Consider the following 20322-nt stretch of genomic DNA (forward strand, 5'->3'; position numbering starts at 1 on the left):
AAGCGCAGGGTCTCAGCAAGCTGTCTTTTAAAGCTGATGTTTTCATGGCCAGAGATGAATTACCCTGTCACGAGAATCTATTTATACAGCAGTTAGAGGGTGGGGCTTTGGATGCAGGACAGCATGATTTCATGGGTTAAGGTCCCCTTGAAGCATCTCTTAAATCTGGTTCTGTCAGACACACATCAGCACCAGGTCTATTTTTTGAGTACTTTTTGTTTTTAGATTTTCTTCACATATATGCAGACTTATTGTTTTCATCAGACTGGCTGATTTCCGGCTGGCTTGTCCTCAAACATTCCTCTCTAAATAGGTCCAAAAGTATACCTTTCTGTGATAGTGGCTCCATTATAAAGGGACATCACATTACTGTAGAGTGTACAAGCATATAGAGCAAATGTAAATTCACATTCATCATCCTAAAGTCAGACAGGAGACGGAGTACAGGGGATGGCGTTGCCCCTGTGGATCACCGACCCATTATCCAACTCAAACAAATCCAGTGGCTGTAAATGCTCTTTTAGTCCCACAGGCACTAAGTTAGTCTTAACTGACAGACAGGTATATTTTGACAAGGCATGAGAGCTTTTTCATTTACTGGTTACATTCTTGGAGTACATTTTTAGGGGTCTATTTTAGTTATCAACATAAAAGGAACAGTATTGGGAATGCAGGGCAGCTCAAGAAAAGAGTGTTGATTTAACTTTTAGTATATACATCCAAATCAACCCATACTCTTTATTTAAAAAAAAACTAAAAGTCAGTCGTAAAATTTGCTTCAGCAAAAGTACAACATGAACTTCTGTAAAGTATTAACTGCATTATAAAGTATCGGCCAAAAAATAAACACACAAGCTCGGAGATTGTTCACAAATTTACTGTACATGAATGTAACGGAATGATAATGAATATTAGGTTCTTAATATCTTACTTAATATTTTCTTATTAAAAATGGCCAACAGTTTCTGTTCACGTACAGCACTGTGGCACTTGGTATCAATGCTAAAATTGTGTGTATGTATTCCACTTGAAAGCCTGTGATCATGGAACTAGGGTTATAAATGTGTAACTCGTTCCTGAAAGTGCTGATGACTTTCCTGTTTCAGTCTCTCTCTCTCTCTCTCTCTCTCTCTCTCTCTCTCTCTCTCTCTCTCTCTCTCTCTCTCTCTCTCTCTCTCTCTCTCTCTCTCTCTCTCTCTCTCTCTCTCTCTCTCTCTCTCTCTCTCACTCGCTCTCGCTCATTCATCTTAAAATGGATTGCTCTGTCACCTGGACTAACACTTTACTGAGAGCAGCCATCAATACTTTTTGTCAAAAACTGCAGGCTGTGCCAGACATGTCATCAATCACCATTTACATAAAACAAAGAGCTTTCTATGACTGCCAGTCAGGACTATGACTGCTCTGACTTTGCTGAAGATAAAAGGAGCTGTTTCATAGGTCTATAGATACACTGACTGCACTACAGGCCTACATGTGTTGTCAATCTCAAACCAATTGCTATTGGTTTGCAAATAGCAAGCAATAAATTAATGAACCAGAGCTATTGGATCTTATCCATAAGACTCGAGCTGAGCCTACAGCTTTAAAGAGCAGCTCTAAATGAATAGACTGGATAATGTATAAATGGATGAAAATAGCACCAATGGGAAAATTAGTTATGTTACAAATTCGTCAAAAAAAACGTCTAAGACTAAGGCCTATGACAAAATGCAACTGTAACATTTGATTGCTTCTCCAGCATCTGCGCCATGTCAATGTCCACCTTTGTTTGGACGAGTTCATAAGTCAAGAGATATGAACGGCATCCACCGCCCATCCATCACCGGTAGACGAAAATAAGCCAGCATTGATATGAAACACACGCCGGCCTCAGAAGCCTGGCTAATACATTCACAGCTTCTGACACCCAGAAGAAAGCAAGATTTCATATCATTTATTTAACAGAAGAAATATGGTAATCTTCGTTATAATTGTTCCCACTCCAATCCATATTCTTCCAGACAAATACAGTAAGCAGATAATTTATTCAGCCGATATGGTTTGTTATTTTGGAAATAATGCATTGCATAAGCACTAAAAACTGATTCACTAGAAACTAACAAGATTTCTTCTGTTTTCTTCTCACCTATGGTTTAGCAAAGGCGCACACATGCAAGCCATGTGAGTGTGCATGCATACATACACGTGCACGCACACACAAAGAATTCAATTTGGAAACCATCATTGGAGCGCAGAGGAGAACTGGAAAGTCATATTGCTATAATGCTCAGATTATCAATCATTCTGACATTTTATTGGCTTTATCATTGTACATACCATTAAAATGATGTCTGGCCCAGATTGTCAGGGGGCAAACATTAAACAGGCCAGGATTAAAATGCAGATCCCAAACACCTTCCTCTGCTGCTGAAATTGCACAGTACTAAGAAGCTGACTTTGGATGTGCTGTCAGCGGAGACATCACATCAACACGGAGCTGGGCTGACGAGTAGATAGATAGTGTCACACTCAGGAAATGCAGAGGCTTCCTAATTCTATTTATCACATGCTGTAGTCAGTCAATGCACTAAAAGAGTGATAACAAATGAGTAGAAGAAACATCTATTAATCTCCCCTTGCAGTCCTAATCAGACATCATTGGCAAACTCCTTTGCACTAGAATAACATGCAGCTCGCCTACTGCTCATGAAGGAACATATTAATACCAACACTGTGGCACACTTGCACGTGCTATTAAAAGTAATTTTGGTGACTCTGAAGCAGTGAGGAAAGCAATATTTCAAAAGATCTTGACAGTTTAAGGTTGTTAATGGGCATTTAAATGCTAGTGCAGCTGCCAAGCTGGCAAAGAGAGTCATAAAGCAAAAGAAATGTCTCCTCTCTCTCAAAACCTTTAATCACAGCCATGTAAAATATACCACTGTGCCTGTGTACTGCAAAATGGGAGGTTTTCCAGAAATTATTATTTTACTTCCTCCTGAGTATTTGTAGTCATAAAACATTCATGCTTATACATGGCTTTTTTAGTTTTCCCCAAAAACTCTAAGCTTTCTATTTGGGAGTTTGGTTAACAAAAGTAAAATGTAAAAGGCTATTATTTTGAGTAATCCATTACATCTGTCACAGTTTAGGAAACTCTTATTTCTGACTGATGAGCATAGGCCAGAAATAATCAGTGGAGATCTATAAAGACATGATACTGTGCCTGGAAAATCTAGAACAGCTATAATGATTGTTTGACTTTGTTTATTGAGTCAGTCATATGACAAGAAGAAATTGGCACCATTCTTATTGTCACAAGAGAGTTTTTACTGCATGTAATTGTAGCAGCAGAGGAATAGCTGCAGAACTCAGAATTATGTTCAATTTCAAGATTTCATATGTAGTGAAATTTATTTAAGTTATGGAGTTTCATGATACATACAGAGGTCCTGCTGAGGTTGCATTAACTAATAACTAATTCTAACCCAATAATCTTCACTGCATTCCCACCCATTTTTCCAGGACACATACACTATATCACTTTTTTTCCAGAACACAGCCACATAGGCCCTAATTATTATGTAGGATAGATGTGTACAATATGAATATGACCAATAAGCAATTTCATGAAATTAAAATCAATTTATTCCACAATGCCTGCATTTCTGGGTCTGATGGCACTGCTACTTCTACATGTGAAAATACTTTGTCTCTGTATGATAAGATCCATTGTTAAAATGTAAAATGAAACGTTTCAGTTCATCCAATGCCTGAGTGATAGAAAGGAGTCAGAATTTTAAATTCTCCTGACTATGAATGTCTCCTTGTGCTCTAGATAAGAAGGGGAAGCTGGTCTCATGACTAGACACAAGATTTTTCTCTCTACGTCATTTCCTCATTAGTGGCACCCCTGCTAGAGCCACTTTCCACAGAGGTTTTTCTTCAAAATTGGGAAAGTGTAATTTTATTTTAAAAAAAGTGACAAAAACAACGATAAAACCCTGGAAGAAAATGTAAAAAACGCTGGAAAAGTGACAAAAAACATTTTGAATGGACAACAAAAGTCTTTTTTTCACGGTCAACAGGAAGACAACACAAAGGTTAAATCACTTGCTGACTGACTTGAATCCCACAAAGTCCTGAATGAACTCTTATCCACAGTATCATATCTGATCAATTCATCAGTGTTAAACAAAATGTGTGTTGTGGATTTTCTTAGGCCGATTTGTCGAATCAAAGAATCTTCAGGGAGACCGGATGGTGCAATAATAGATCTTTATTCATTCGAAAGACCCTGAGCCATCTTCTACAGAAAATTGACTGACCTTCTTTCAGAGATAAAACAAAAGTCATAACATGGGCAACAAATGGTGAGATAGTTGTGGCACATAGTTTTGATCATGTGCTAGCCTCCATAATGAATTGTCACAGTGTAAACGCAGATGACTGACTGTCCGCCTGTGTGAACTGTACAGACGAACAGACACGAGTCCTCCTGTATAGGGACTTTGAAGCCTGTCACAAAAGGCTTGAGACCGCACTGTTCCTCTCATTAATCTCCCAATAGAGGAAATGAATAGACTGACTGGGCTCAACATTTTTTGTTCTCTCATAAAAAGAAACACAGAAGTGCTTGGAATGAGACTCCACACATTATGAAAGCTATTATCTCCAGCTGCCAGTCTCTGAGAGAGAGAAAGCTGGTAATCCAAAACTAATAGGCAAAATGAGAGGTGTAAAAAAGTAGGGGACTGGGTCAGATCATTTCTCTCTCTCTCTCTCTCTCTCTCTCTCTCTCTCTCTCTCTCTCTCTCTCTCTCTCTCTCTCTCTCTCTCTCTCTCTCTCTCTCTCTCTCTCCTCCAATTACTGACAGACAGTTAAGAATATGAAATAAGACTGAGGAATGAGGAAATATTCATATTTTCCTCTGCATGGTATTACACCCTGACAAAGTAAAAGAAAATTGATGGTGGTTTCAATTTTGACAATGCATCGAATCTGACAAGATATTAAACTGATCTCAAAACACAGACTGTCTGTATCATTGCCAAGACAAAATAGGATGTTCTCATCTTGGGTCATAAATAAAGATTTATTACTAAAAAGAGACAAATTGACATTTTCAAATTGACTGTTCCAATCCATTCCTTTCATCAAATTATCAGGCTAACAGTGAAGACTGATATTTACAGCGAGACTCAACTGGCAACGATCCTCAGCCATCAAACCAGTGAAAATAGCAAGCACGACATAACTCAAACGACTTGATCTGCAGTCAGTCACTGCAAACAAAATCCCTTCAAATGCACGATGACTGCAGGACACTCATCTACCACACACATCCATCATCAGAGTTTGCCAGACGGTCATCGATGGTTCTAATATAACAGACTATCCAACATCTAGAAGATGATTAACAACATATATGACCACTGCACCATATAAAAGACATACAGCATCTTGCAGTGTTACTATGCTTTGAAAAATATACAACATTCAGTTATAGGGTATTTTTATTAGGGCATATTATTATCATTATTTGAATGACAAATATTACAATTCTAAGCTTTCTTTACACACTCGTTTAATATACATTTATACAACTAACATTTGTGACAGCACGAGTTCTCTCCAAGATCTCACCTATTTTCAGTTCAAATAAAGCACAAAAATCCCACACTTGCATCACTAACACCCCATGAGAAATTTGGTCATGCAAGCCTTTTTTTCGCTTCCAGATATTCTTTTCAATTCTGGGTACCTCGAGCATCCTCCACTGGCTCTACCACTTCAAAAACACACCTCATGAAAAAATCAGGAGGCCTGTCTGACATGTGTCCCCGTGCCCTGATGGCATGCCAACACCAAAGACCAGCATTGATTTTCTGTAACGCGGGGTCGGATTAGCCCTCTACAGGGATTAGCTGCCTGTGCGAGGCCTCGGGGTTCGCTATAAAACTAATAATTAATTTAAACTGCCGGGCCCATGGAAGGATACACTCACTGCACGTTTTCCAACATGAGGGGTGAGTATGAATGACGGACTGTCTGTGAAAGGAACAGCTGTGTGTATTTATAGGCTTACTGTATATTCAACTTGGTTCTGATGAGTACCGTCTTAGTTGCACCTTTGCCACCACTACACTTTACTTATAGTTTACTCTACAGATTAATATGTTATGTTAATTAGAAGTATAAAACCATTAGGCTTGGTTTAATAACTTAAACTGTCACATGGCCTCATCAGTAGCCAATTAAGATTGACAGGGAAGTGTTTAGCTGATAAACTCAAGCTGACAAGAACACATGCTCTTATGCTCACCATTCTGAAATCACAACAAAAGGTCATCGAGATACAATATGTATCTCAAGAATAGCCATAAATGTCTGCAAAAGACAGCAACCATGCTATTCCTGGTCAGGCTGTGTGGTGACAAAATGCTGGATAATCTAATTACAAACAAAGCCAGGAGTTGTCTCTAAGCCATTAGAAAATGACTCTAAGATGATTGTCTATCAACACTGTCACCTACTAATTATTTTCTTTATAGAATATACTGCATAATGAAGTCACAATATGTAGAGAAGAAAAATGTATATGGGGAGTTACATTGGTACTATAATATAAGATTGAGATATATATATATATATATATACATACATACATACATACATACATATATATATATATATATATATATATATATATATATATACAAACACACACACACACATATACATACACACACTGTATATATACACACTCACACACATTTAATACTACCAAAAACAACGAGCCTAAAGCTGTATGAAATAAATGTCTGAGGACGGATGTGTGTTTTACTTGAAATGAAACAAAAACAATGAAAACCATCACAAGTTGAAGGATCTCACTGTTATCACCCCCCTTCCTTTAACCTGCCAATAAGGGTTGCCATAGTCAGAGAAGGTGAAGGGATTTCTCCTTCTCTTCAAAAGACTTTGATCTGACTGACACACAAACGGCCCTCAGATCACAAGTCTACAGACCCTGTTGGGCCTCTCTGGCTGGTCTGCTTGTACACTTCGTCCCTATGAGGATTCCTTGCCCTCCTCCCATTTCCCTTCGTCTTTCCCTTTATCCCATCCTTCTTCCTCCCCCTTCTCTGCCTCCTCCTTCTCCTCCTCTTCCTCCGCTGTTTGGTGTTTTAAAACATCTGAGTACAGACATGTTCTGAGCTTTGGAGGACCCAGGGGCCAGAGATCCAGACAGAGGGAGAAAATAAAGAAACTCTACAGTGCCCACGGTGCAAAAGCTATCTCACCATTATCACTGGGGAGAAACTCTTAAACATCACCAAACGTCTGGACAGACAGAGAAGATCAGAAGACTGTTTGGTCTGTTGTTCACATAATCATACTGTCAGCTAATGGTGCAGTCAGCGGCACAGTGGAATCACTATGATTTGAGTCGATGCATTTATCCTAATGGATAGACAGTGTTTTATGCGGGAAAACAGAGAAAAAGAAGAATGTACTACACGGAATGCTGGCCCCAAAATGGAAGGGTTGTTCTTTGTAGTTTTCCAGCACAGATGTGTCAACAGCATGGACATGAAACATGCCGTCACTGTTTCTTATCTCAATATGTCTCTGGGTGGAAAAGTGAGGCAACAGCTTACTAATGTCTTGCAGCCTGCCTGACCATTAAAACATATTTCCATGCTGATGGATGTCAGATGCAGACTCAAAAAAACCATAACTCGCCCTTGATTTCTGAGCTCATTGCCAACTATAGTTTTATAAAATTATTTCTGATGCTTCGCAAATGGAACAAGCAAATGTAGACTATTAAGTTAAAATAATAGAGAAAAGGGGAGAACAACAATACAAGCCGGGTGAGAGCAGGGGCCGTTTTCTCCAACAAATCTTCCGGTGTCTTGGACGGACAGTCAGTGGTTTTTATAAGTAAAAGCTGTGAAATATGTGAGTAAGTTTATCTGAAATGGAAACAGGAAATTAGTTACAGCTGTGCTGAGAATGTGGCACAGCTGTCCAGGGCCAGAGATGGTTTAAGCATTCTACAGGAGTGCACAAAAAAGTGGACTCACCCACAAAGGCTGTTAGGAGCCTGAAATTGCAGAGCAAGCAAATAAGATGGCATTCATGTACTGTAGTTTATTACTTCAAGAGTGGCAAACCATGATTAAACCTGACATAGAGGGTTAACATTATTATATTAGTCCCTTGTCTTTAGGAAGACGTAACAGCAAATTATTTAAATATCATGAGGCCTTCAAGAGCTGCTATCTCTAATAACAACTCTTCCAACTGCTTTTTATGGCCATAGGATTTATTCATCAACTGACAACATTTTTGCAGCCATTTTAAAAAATCATCCCCTAAACTTTAAAACATGGCATGAACTGCAATCATCCTCTAAAATCTTGGCACGAATACACCCATGTATCTGTCTTTACTTTTCACCCCTGGGCCTTCTAGAAAAGACTTAGAGATTGAAAGCCATGAAGTGACCAAAACTGCCTGGACCATACCAAAGGAAGCTCCTTTGTTCCTCTTCCAAAACAGGCTCCAAACCTTCTTTTTTTCCATTTGGGACGCAGCCAAGGGAAGTAGAAGTATGGCTGCCCCTCTCCATGCTCTGTTCTAATATGTTCCATGCCTTCCAGTTGCTTAAATCATCAATCTGGGAGATGGCTAAGTGTGATGGGCTGAACATAAACAGTGCTTGAGTTATGGGCTAAAAGAAGCACAGGTTGTATCTCAAACATAAGTTTGTTTTTTTATGAGAAGACGCTCATACGCAGAGGTCCAAATCGCTGGCGGGTATCCTGAAGGACTTTGCATGTATTACAAACTTTAAAACCAGTGCGGCAGAAGGACAGGATTGAAGAAAAAGAAGCAGCTTTACAATGTCAAAATGTACCAACATCATCAATTTCAAGCAGCAAGCTGGTTATTGACAGTTGAGTGCCAGCCCTTATGAACTCTCTTTTAATGCTTGCTTAAAAATGCACACCCTCATGTCAAAACCTGAGTACACATTAACTCTCCCCAAATCGTCTACTTACTAAACATGTCACTACTGAATTATACATCTGACTTTTCCCCCCTTTCATATTTATATGGTGTTTCGGCAGAATATGTGTAGTAGTTGTAAAGTATTTAATAAGTGTTTAAATATGTACGAGAGTCAAGATCTTAGCCAGTGCATGCACTGCACAGTAGATGTTTACGCAATATCAAAAGACTCTATGCCTGTCAACATGAGTAAGACATATGGATAGTTTGTTTTTCACTTGCCAAAATAGAAAAGGGAGTATGTCCACTTGGGCCCCATCAGGTCAAATCATAAAGATCCATCACTGGCTTTGCACTCTGCTAAAACGCTAAGGAAACATATTGTAGATTTTAAGACCCTTTTTATTCAGCCAGACTGTGTACTAAAACTAATTGGATTTCTGTCAATGGAAAAAATATATCCCTAGGACAGCTTTGAACTCAATAGCTCTGACTATCCAACTGCACATGAGGGAGTGGGACCTTGCCACATGCCAAGCACCAGGGAGGAAAATTAAATCGGTGGTCAACATAAAATATTAAAATAGCATGGTATCGAATTTTTGAAAAATGATGTCAGGGCGGCTCATTATGGCCAGCAAGGCAGTGAATTAAGCTATATTTAGTGGGTGATAATTGAAATCATAGCTGTAGTCATTACCACTGACAAGTTTCTAAATAATACCCAATAAATCCCCTCTTTTTAGCAAGGTCCCTGTGACAGCTGGCAGTGTAGAAAAATATAAAGTAGAGAAACAGAATCTCTTCTCCTTTCTTTCCTCTTTCCCTACCCCCCAAGTCTCTCTTCTCTCTCTCTCTCTCTCTCTCTCTCTCTCTCTCTCTCTCTCTCTCTCTCTCTCTCTCTGCCAATAAAATGTCAGCCTTTATTCTTCTCCTCCAAAGTGTTGGCTAGATGTCAGCAGACCCTTCTAAAGCTCTGCCACTGCAAGCTGAAGGCCTGTAAATCTCTGTGTCAGTGGCACGCCATCCATCTTGGGATATACAATAAAAAATGTGACGCAGTCATAAAAGGAATGGCATCACTGCCCAGTATATATAATGTGAACAAAAGAAACATAAAGATGTTCCATTCCATTCAGAATCCGAAACCACAAGATGGCCTTATATTGAAGAAGAGAGGAGGATGTGGATTGCCCTAGAAGGTTGATGGCAGCTCTTGACAGTGATTAACAGATGGTTCCACTGCCATCAGTTGACTTTAGTTGTGTTTTAACAGAGAGATAAAGATTTATACTATATATGTTATACTGAGGTAAAAGGAATTGTGCAGCTGATATACTGGCTGCTCGACTCTGCAGCCAAAGCCTGTTATAGTGTATTCCACTGTGGCATAGACCTCCATTGTTATTGTTCAAAAATTATTAAAAAAAAACATTAGTGAGCCACACTGTTGCAGTAGTTGACATTTTCCTTCATTATAAATAACATGGGAACTGTAATTTATTCGGTTTCAATCCCACCTACACTGTCCTGCAGCTGTAGATCTTCACAAGACCACCAAATGTGGGATCATCCGCCACTGAAAACAGTCCCAGACAAATGCACCATTTACTTGTGTATTAGTACAATTTGCTTAGAACTACAGTGCCCAGCTGTTTTAGAAAATCACAGAGCCGTTTTGAAAGATAAATCTATATATTTGTGACCCACTTTTACAAGAAGATTTACATCTTCAGTGTATGAGAGCCACAGACAGGGTAGAGAAGTTGGAAAGTAAACGGACTACCGCATGGTTGGTTTTGGTCTTTTCACTGAATTTGTTGACAATCCTAAACAAATTTTGCATCATACTATTCCAGTGAATTTGGTCAGTTATATATCTGCAAACACAGACAAGAGTCTACCAAGTTTATCTTCATTATTAGTTGCTTGACACTCTCAACGGCTGTCTCTTGAGAGAATTGATGTATAACTTGCTGTTGCATAAATGTGTACTTCTGCAAAGCTGAGGGCAACATCAAGGATTGTTGCGCAGTGTTACTGGATCGTTTGTTGCCATGTTAATACCCGCAACTTCCTTAAACAAGCCTGGCAGAAGAAGTAAGAAAATACTTTCAACTGCATTAACTAATGCACAAATGAAATCACATCAACCATGCAAGAACCGGCAAGCTGGAAGACCTTGATTGTGCAATTACTCCACTTAGCCTATTCATTTAGCTGTTTTTGTTCTTACTGTAAATAGTGCTGGATATGAGAGTGTGGTTTTCTTTTAAAACTTACATAAAAACATTTCCAATGAGAAAAAATCTGCAGTTAAACATCTTCACGCAAGTTTTTAGCAAAGCAAATTTAGCTGAAGAGTGAAAAAACATTGCTGGACACAGAAAACACAAAAACAAAACAATGGACATTGGTTGCAATTTGTGGAAGTGCTTTCAATCATATACAAGTTGTTCATTTTACATTGGAAGGTTGGTGTCTTAATTGACTTAATGCAGAGAAGTTTTATGTCAGATGCCTATAATGTAACATATCTAGATTTTACAGATCTATCCAAAGTCATTAAAATGGAGATTATCGAAACTGTCCAAAATCTAATCTCATTTCAATGACTGATCCTGGGACACACTGAGCCATCGCATACCACGCATATGATTTTGGTAATAGCACAAATGACTCTTTACTTCTTCACTAAAGGATTCAGTAGCTCTGGCTCTCTGTTGGCACTGTGTTAACCATCCTCAACAGTGAGAAAGGTGTTTGCAGCAATCACATAAAAGAAAACTTTGATATAACCTCAAATTGGAGAGATGAGGGAACAAGACAAGCCATCCATTAGGCATAACATCCTTAGCTCTATGTCATCCCATCACTTTCCCAGGAGTAGTACATAATTTAAAAAACATCCCAGTGAAAATTAAAAAAAGGTTGGGTTTTTTTCCCCCTCCAATACCATAGAATAATATTTTGTTATCAATGTCCTTGATATGAATAACTTATTTCCTGCCAGACCATGTCCCTCTCATCTCTCGGTTTTAAATCTCTTAGGGCTGGGAGAGCTCTGCATCCTCCTTAATTTATGAGACACAGATGAGGTTATCCTAGAATATCGGCCTAAACAGGCCTGATAGATCGGATATGGAATATATTTCCTCAGCAGAACACAATACACCACCACTATTACCAGACACACACTCTAGACTTCCATTTAAGTGATTTGAGGACTTCATACTGCCAATGTTTCATCTCCTCTCCTCCTAACTGACACTTTATCTGCATACCGGCATCTCCAAAGATTGAACACTTAGGCAAGACTTGCCGTTGTCACTTCTCATTCTAGGACTGGTCTCGTGCCTCTTACTGGGCTTCTGCCAATAACAGACCAACCCCCCACACCCCCCAACCATCAAACAACCAGAGTCTACCTAGCTTGGATAGAAAAGGAGCACTTGATGTCTGTGACACTCATTTGTCAATTAGCAGGCCCCTTCCCGTGTTGACATACAGCAACTTGAAAGACTGAGCGGTGCCTGTGACAGATTAAGAGAGACAGATGAGTGAGGCATGAGCAGCAGAGTAATACTGTAATGTTCTTTAGATATGAATATAAAACGACACAGCTGACAGGCCATACAAGGTTTTATTTCATTTCTCAGTGTACCAGGCCTCCATACTTTGTCTTCTTTGTTCTCTTTTCATCAGACTACTTACATCTCATTTTGACAGCCGGGCGACATTTAGAGCACTTTCGTTTTAAAACGCGAGTTAGCATACTTGATTTGTCATTAAAATGCAAAACGCCTGCCATCACCAACATATCCTGGGTGAGCACATACCCCCTCAGACACAGGCACACACAAACTGTACATACACACACACACACACACACACACACACACACACACACACACACACACACACACACACACACACACACACACACACACACACACACACACACAAACACACACACACGTAGCTGAGGTTAATCTGCAATGCAAAAGTCCAATGTGGACTCCTCTTTCTTAATGGCAGGCTGAATTTCAACTTAAAAATCTAATATCAGGAGTTCATATTACTCATTATTCTTATAAGTATAAATTATTTAAAGTTATGTGTTCAGAAATTTAAAAGGCACCTGTCTCTTTACCAAAAACTGACCATGTCTGCAATAATAGAATTAATTTAAATGCATCACTTCTAACTGTAACTACAACAGTGTGTGACACACTGGGTGAAAGGACAAAATAGCAGAATGATACGCAAGTTAATTAAGGATCGCCATTAAAAGCATTATTTGTGTTACCAACAACATGTGTTTTTCCTTGGTTGTTCGGTATGACCGTAGACAGAATACAGGTCAACCAAGGCAGGAGAACGCTACCAATGATGGAGGACAGAGTCAAGTACCAGTGTTACAAGTTAACTGGTTTCCCCGTAAACTGGTGACTTTCCTCTGAGTGCATCAATGGTTGTTTGAAGTAATTGCAATAGAAATTCAGAGCATACTCATCAAATTTGTTTTGGCCTTCAGTGAAACTTTTTTTCAATCACATACAGGATTTGACACTTAACATTTAACACTATTGTACATAAATAATTTCTGATCAAATAACTAATCCTGTTTACCACCAAACTCCTCATTTCAGATTTGCATATGAGTGAGTATACAGTGAATATACAGTACAGGTCATACAGTCTCAACACATTTGCAAAAGATCGATTTGGTCTTGGAAGACCTTTTTACACTTATTTCTACAATATTTTACCACAATAAAACAGAAAATAGGAAATACCTTTTGTCATAATGCAATTTAATAACAACAAACTACTGCCACCAAAATGATCAGAGTTAAATCAACACCTCTCTAAAACGGTCACAACAAAAACTACATATGCTAAAGGTGGGCATTATTGCAAGGCTGTTTTATTGTAATAGTTTCTACATGTGTTCCCATTTTGGTGTACACTTTAAGCACTACACTTTAAAAATGTTCCGCTGTAGGTATTGTTTAACAGATGAGATCAACTGGAATGACCAGCATTATGAATAACTATAGCAAATATTTAACATTACATGTGCAGTAATCGGTATCATGTGATGACAAGTGATGGGCAGATCTAACTAGCTAAAACAAATCTAAGTGAAATAGAGCTGGTTTCACTTAAAGGTTAGGTCTGAGGTTTCAAAAAAGTTGCCATTGTACAAATGTTATTTGTTTATTAAGATGCCATGTCAGATCTGAGAAGAAAGGCTGTCACTATTCTAACAACATTAGGATGTATCCTGTGACTCACAGACATGTGTCCTCCTCCTCAAACCTCATGTGTCCACAGCGGCAACACTGCATGTAACAGATGCAGACACCCACAGTGCACCCCAGTCACAGAGGAATAATGTCAAGACAGCACATGCTCACTCACTGCATTGTGTACACACCTGACCTGGAACAAAGTGGACGACACAATACTATCCAAGCCCGTCCCGAGACAGAAATCTCACTGTGAGCCACACTTCTCAACACATTGATGAGACAGGCTGACACTGCAGCACACAAAGAGAGAGGTGTGGGTGTGACAGCCCACTACCATAATTTTACCCTGCCATTACCTGCCCAGCCACTCACAGTTATGCTCACAGAGACAGATGCACAAACGCTGTGCAAACATGCACAAGAATGCACAAACACATAAGCATATGTGCAACACACACAGCAACACTCCAGGACTCAGTTAAAGGTGATGCCAGTACATTTCTTCTCATTGTGACTCCTTGTCAGGTTGCTGGATGAGTGTTGTCAATTGAGCTGACAGAAATAAGCATATTAGCTACAACAAACTCTGGCAATGTCTCTCTCTCAATTTGAGTCAAGCAGCATAAAGAAGCGCTTGACGCTGAAGGCAGTCCAGCGAGTCTCAATAACATGTGCATCTGTTTACACCTGGTTTACTTGAGCTGAAACTGAAACAAGGTCATTGTGTCAATACACAAATGTCTCTACTACCGGATACGTAATGTCACATAGAAGATTCCTGAATGTTTAAGCTAGGAGATAAATAATTACATAATATTGTGATATAAGGCTTAAAAAGATATTAATGATAAATCCAGCTCTGTGCTATGGCAGTGTGTTAAGATAACGGGTACGGAGCTCCTGGCAAAACAAAGCAGCGGAGGTCTGCCGAGATCCGTTGGATAACACAAAACATGTCACGGAAGTCCGCTGCTCGGAGCTCCGTGCACTGGAGGTAAGCCAAACACTGTTCATCTAAACACACTGCCCACACAAAGATGACACAGAGCTGGTTTAACATCGGCAATGTATCCCTTTAATATGTTAATATAATCTGTGATTCTGGACAATGTTATATTGCAATGAAGTTTAAATGTTGTCTTTTCTTGATATTTAGGACTCCGTTATAGCGAGCATGATACAGTCATCAGTATCCAACAATAATTGCTTAAAAATACAGTGTTAGGTGAACAACTAAATTAATATATTGCCATATAATAAAACTATCACACTTAGGCCTATTTGATATGTGGATGATTCATATATTTACTATAAGGGCAAAAGTGTGCCTTTACGTTTATTTTAGCCATAATAAGCTACATATGCTACTTAAATGTGACATTTACTAGCCAATTTTGAATGGACTGAATGGAATTGTTGTCAGCATGACAGTCATCTTGCAGGAAAGCCCACCAGTTAGAAAAACAAGCAAAGAAAAATTGTTTGAGAATGTTATGCCAAATAAATGTTGAATGTTTTGAAGCGGTGTTGGTTTGTGCTAATTTCCTTAAGTGATCACAAAAGTATCACCAGTATCTTACTGAAAATATTGTAAACTTTTTATATCAAGATATTGTGTCAAAAACATATTAGTCTCTACCCCCCAAAAAAAGCTTGGTGGAAAAAGCTTTTCACCATTAAGCTGTGAGTCAGGGGCCTCTAAGGTGCATTCTTATGGGGATCAAAACTACTGAGGGGCTGCTATGCCTTAGTTAGCATATAACTTTATCACATGTTGAGCTGCTCATTGAATTTCACAGCTCCCCCCCACCTATAACATCCAAATTTTGTCATGTGAGCACAAACAACAATCGCACTGAGAATGAATTTAGGAGAGAATAGTGGATATATAGGTCTGTAATGTGAGTGTGTGTATGGTGGAAATGCCAGCATAACTGCCCTAGCAGGTCAGTAATGTATACTTTATAGCTATGGGTAGAGATACCGTGTTCATGCTTTGCTTGCAATGGGAGTTAACAATTATGTTAGCTTGCTATACAGGTTTTCAAAGTGAGCCATTTAAACACACTGTCTACAAGAGAAAAAGATGAAGCACTATGTAACAGATCATTTTGCCCACTAGCAAACCATCAATCAATAGTCCACTGATATCAGTTGGTTCAAGGACCACTTCATTGCTTCTGCACCACTTCTCTGTCCATACCACACTTTGAAGTTTAGTAACGATATCTGACATCTGAGATTAGCCAAACTGAAAATTATTAATTAATTTGTAATATCTGAGTCCTAAATATTTGATTCTAAAACATCAAGTCCTTAATGTGATGGGTTCAAAGGCGAGAAACATAATGCCAACCTTGATCTCTCTGAAAGCAACACACAAGGGTTGTTTCAGTCAGATTTCATAAAGCTTTTTGCCAGACAACATTACTTCCACTAAGGTAACACCAAGACATCTGTTATTTGACCAAGTATTTTGTACCATGCACATAGCAGTCATGATCTAATGGAAAACATCATGTTTAAACAATACAGATTACTCAAATGTCTACCAGTTACTGCAAGTTAACAGTGACATGAACATCTTGCTTGCTTACTTACTTACTTTGATAACACTAATATGGAAATACTTCTGATCACCCACTCTGGCATTAACCGAATGTGGATGCTGAAAGTAGCTGATTACATTTTAAACCAAAAGTACAGTATGATGCAATAAGGAATGAATACAATTCCATTCAGCAAATGTTGGTTTTTCAATTCCAGAGCTTTAAGAGAAAAATATGTCTGTGTGCGTTGGAGGGCAGCATGACTAATACAAGAGAAAACTCATGCACACCATCCTTCTTACAGATGGCAAATTTATTTGCCATAAAATTGTCAGTCTACAAGACTTTCATCAGGTATGTGAACAAGCATCACAACAGTTCCTTATAGATACATACTGTATATGCAGTGTAACCACTGACCACATTTTTGTGGTGTCATACACTTGTCGAAGGTCATGCAGAAAGCAAAATGTTGTAATATTGTTGTTGTAATGTTGTAAATATACCATGTCTGATTATTACACGACTGCACCCCTGTTTATGGCTCAAATACCATAATCAAGATCGCAGATTACACCACAGTGGTGGGCCTGATCAGAGAGGAGGATGAAACAGCATATAGGGATGAGGTTCAGCACCTAGCTATGTGGTGTAAAAACAATAACCTGGCACTCAACTCCCAGAAGACCAAGGAGATCATCGTGGACTTCAGAAGAACCAAGAGCAAGGCACCCCCTTCCACATCAGCGGTGCTAAGGTGGAACGTGTATCTAGCTTTAAGTTCCTTGGGGTCCACATCACAGAAAATCTTTCTTGGTCTGTCAACTTCTCTAGTCTGGTGAAGAAGGCGCATCAGTGCCTTCACTTTCTATGGACCCTTAAGAAAGCACAATATGTCCTAGAATTCTATCAGACTTCTACCGCTGTACCATTGAGAGCATACTCACAAACTGCATCTCTGTACGGTACGGCAACTGCATCGCTGCCGATCGCAAGGTACTGAAATCTGCCCAAAGGACTATTGGCTCCCAACTCCCCTCCATCCACAACACATATCATAAACGCTGTACAAACAAAGCCAAGTGTCAAGGATGCCACCCACCCAAACCATGGTCTTTTCACCCTACTTCCATCTGGCAGGCGATACAGGAGCCTGCGCTCCCGCACCAGCAGGCTCAGGTACAGCTTCTTTCCAGAGGCTGTAACTCTGCTGAACAAAACTTCACCTCCTGTCTAGCACTAGCACTTTAGTTGTTTACTTGTTTACTTGTTTACTTGTTTACGCGTTTACTTTTTACTTCTGCACTGTTTACATTTACTGCACGTTTACCTGTTTACATTACCTGTTTACGTTTACTGCACGGTTTACATTTACTACACATTTACATTACCTGTTTACATTTACTGCACTGCACTGTTTACCTGTTTACATTTATTCCTGCACCGTTTCATAAATGCCCTTGCACTACCAACACCCAAAACTGCACAATATATATTTATTTTTTATATTCCATAACCTGTCCATAAACCTGTGCATATATATATATATATATATATATATATATATATATATATATATATATATATATATATATATATATATATATATTATTTATATAGAATGTCTATATAGACATGCAATCTGGAAAACCTGTATTTATCTAACTATACACTGTTGTACATAATTAATCTCTATCGTCTAGATAACTGCACAGAATACTGTACTCACCTGCACTTTGGTATTTAATTCTTCTTTTGCACTTCTGGTTGGATGTCAACTGCATTTCATTGGCTCTGTACCTGTACTCTGCTAAATGACAATAAAGTTAAATCCAATCTAAATTGTCATAGCATCCGGCCATCATGTCCGTTAATTATGACGGAAAAAAATTCCCCAGCAACATCTGTTTCACTGTCACACAGCTACACACCTTCACAGTGCCTTGCTTAAAGGCACTTCAACCATGTGTTCATTCATTTATTTATCCACTGACCAGAAACCGATTTTTCCAGCGGGTCTGAACACTGTATGTGACACAATGTAAATCCGCTAAATTGAGGACTCCACATTTCCAGCGCTGCCTGCAATAAAGTGTCTCTATTGAGACAGCTCCATGGCCTGACGAAAAGGGTTCAGAAACAAAAGCACCTTATAACTATCATCTCCTTTCTTTTACATGCCAGATTTGTGCTAGTCCTGCTGTTGAAACGGCAGCCCCCTCTGAAGCAGCTGCCATGAGGTGTTCCTTCATGTCCTGACACAGGAATCTTTTCTTCCATTTGCCCCCAAATTAGCATGTCACATTTATCGATCACTCCTTCTATCCTGCCCCAGCGTGGCACCAACCCAGCTCTAACACTCATTCAGCTCTTTGATGTCATGATGTCACTCTGACCACCTATAGATCGAGGGTGAACATTCAATTGCACCCAATGTAAGGATGTATGTCTCCCAGTAACAGACTGAGAGAGAGAGAGGAACAGAGACAGAAATAGCATATGCATCCAGATGATTACATATTTGTCGCCTTTGCATCTGTCATCTACCTGAGCAGATTGAAGCTTAGATCCAGCCTTCTTGCAAACTGGCCATATGTGTCTCCAAGGAAGTCTGGAATGTCCTTGCAGTCATGTCCGATGTAGGAAATCTTTAATAAAACAAAAAGTAAAACTGAGATATGTGTGAGATAAGTAGCAATAATACACCGACACCCCTGACATTAGCTAAATAAAATTGTTTCAGGACACCCCTCCTTTAAAACAGAAATGACTTGGGAACATCATCAGAATTATTTTTTAATGCCATAGGATGCTATATAATGCAGCAGTTAACCCCACAGTTAGGACGCATAGGAATAGAAGTGTGTAACTGAATTTTGCAAAGATACAATCATTTTCTATAAGCTTCCCAATGATCATACATTGCAAATTACCTCAACCGTTTAAAATATACTGCCATGTACATGTCATTACACGCCATTACACTTTATGACATGATATTGCTGCAGCTTGGAGGCATTTTTTTCTCCAGTGGCACTGTAGGAGGAAACGCAATAAAGTCATGTCTGTATTAGTAACGTCAGCTACAGTATGTTACGGCTCCGGTGATGTCGAAGTAAACAAAACCCGTATACATTAAGCAACGGGAAACCCCACAGTCACTGACGTCTCGCTTAAATGCGGGGTGGGGCAGAGTCCGACAGAAACTTTCCAAAACAAACTTACTTGAGTTCCATTCAAAGCGACCAACGACTCGTTATGTGCCATAACTTTCTCCTGAGGCTGACAGCTCGAGCTCGGTGACGGTGTTTTTTAAGATACGCTATCTGAGTTAATATCCAAAGTCCTGCTCACGTAAGGAACCCGCTGCTGTCAACATTAATACATTGTGGTGTTTTGTGGATGTAGCCCGGCTACTTTTGAGATCTACTGGCGCTTTCCAATTGACTTTACAGTTTCCGCGTGCCGTGTCAATCAGCTGACCTGTTGTGCGGAAGCACCAGCGAAA

General features: G+C 39.3%; 1 protein-coding gene across 2 annotated transcripts in view; it reads right to left on the reverse strand.

Moving 5' to 3' along the window:
* lrmda (leucine rich melanocyte differentiation associated) overlaps window positions 1–20322 on the reverse strand; it is a 215525-nt gene extending 195203 nt beyond the window's left edge. For both annotated transcript variants that reach the window (XM_028602683.1, XM_028602682.1), the window contains exons 1-2: window positions 20040–20322; window positions 19362–19462 (exon numbers count right to left, since the gene is read on the reverse strand). In XM_028602683.1, the coding sequence (XP_028458484.1) occupies window positions 19362–19462; window positions 20040–20081 (143 nt within the window). In that variant the 5' untranslated portion in view covers window positions 20082–20322. The remainder of the gene's footprint in view (window positions 1–19361; window positions 19463–20039) is intronic.

This window comes from Perca flavescens, chromosome 17 (assembly GCF_004354835.1).
Source record: "Perca flavescens isolate YP-PL-M2 chromosome 17, PFLA_1.0, whole genome shotgun sequence".
Classification (NCBI taxonomy): Eukaryota; Metazoa; Chordata; class Actinopteri; order Perciformes; family Percidae; genus Perca; species Perca flavescens.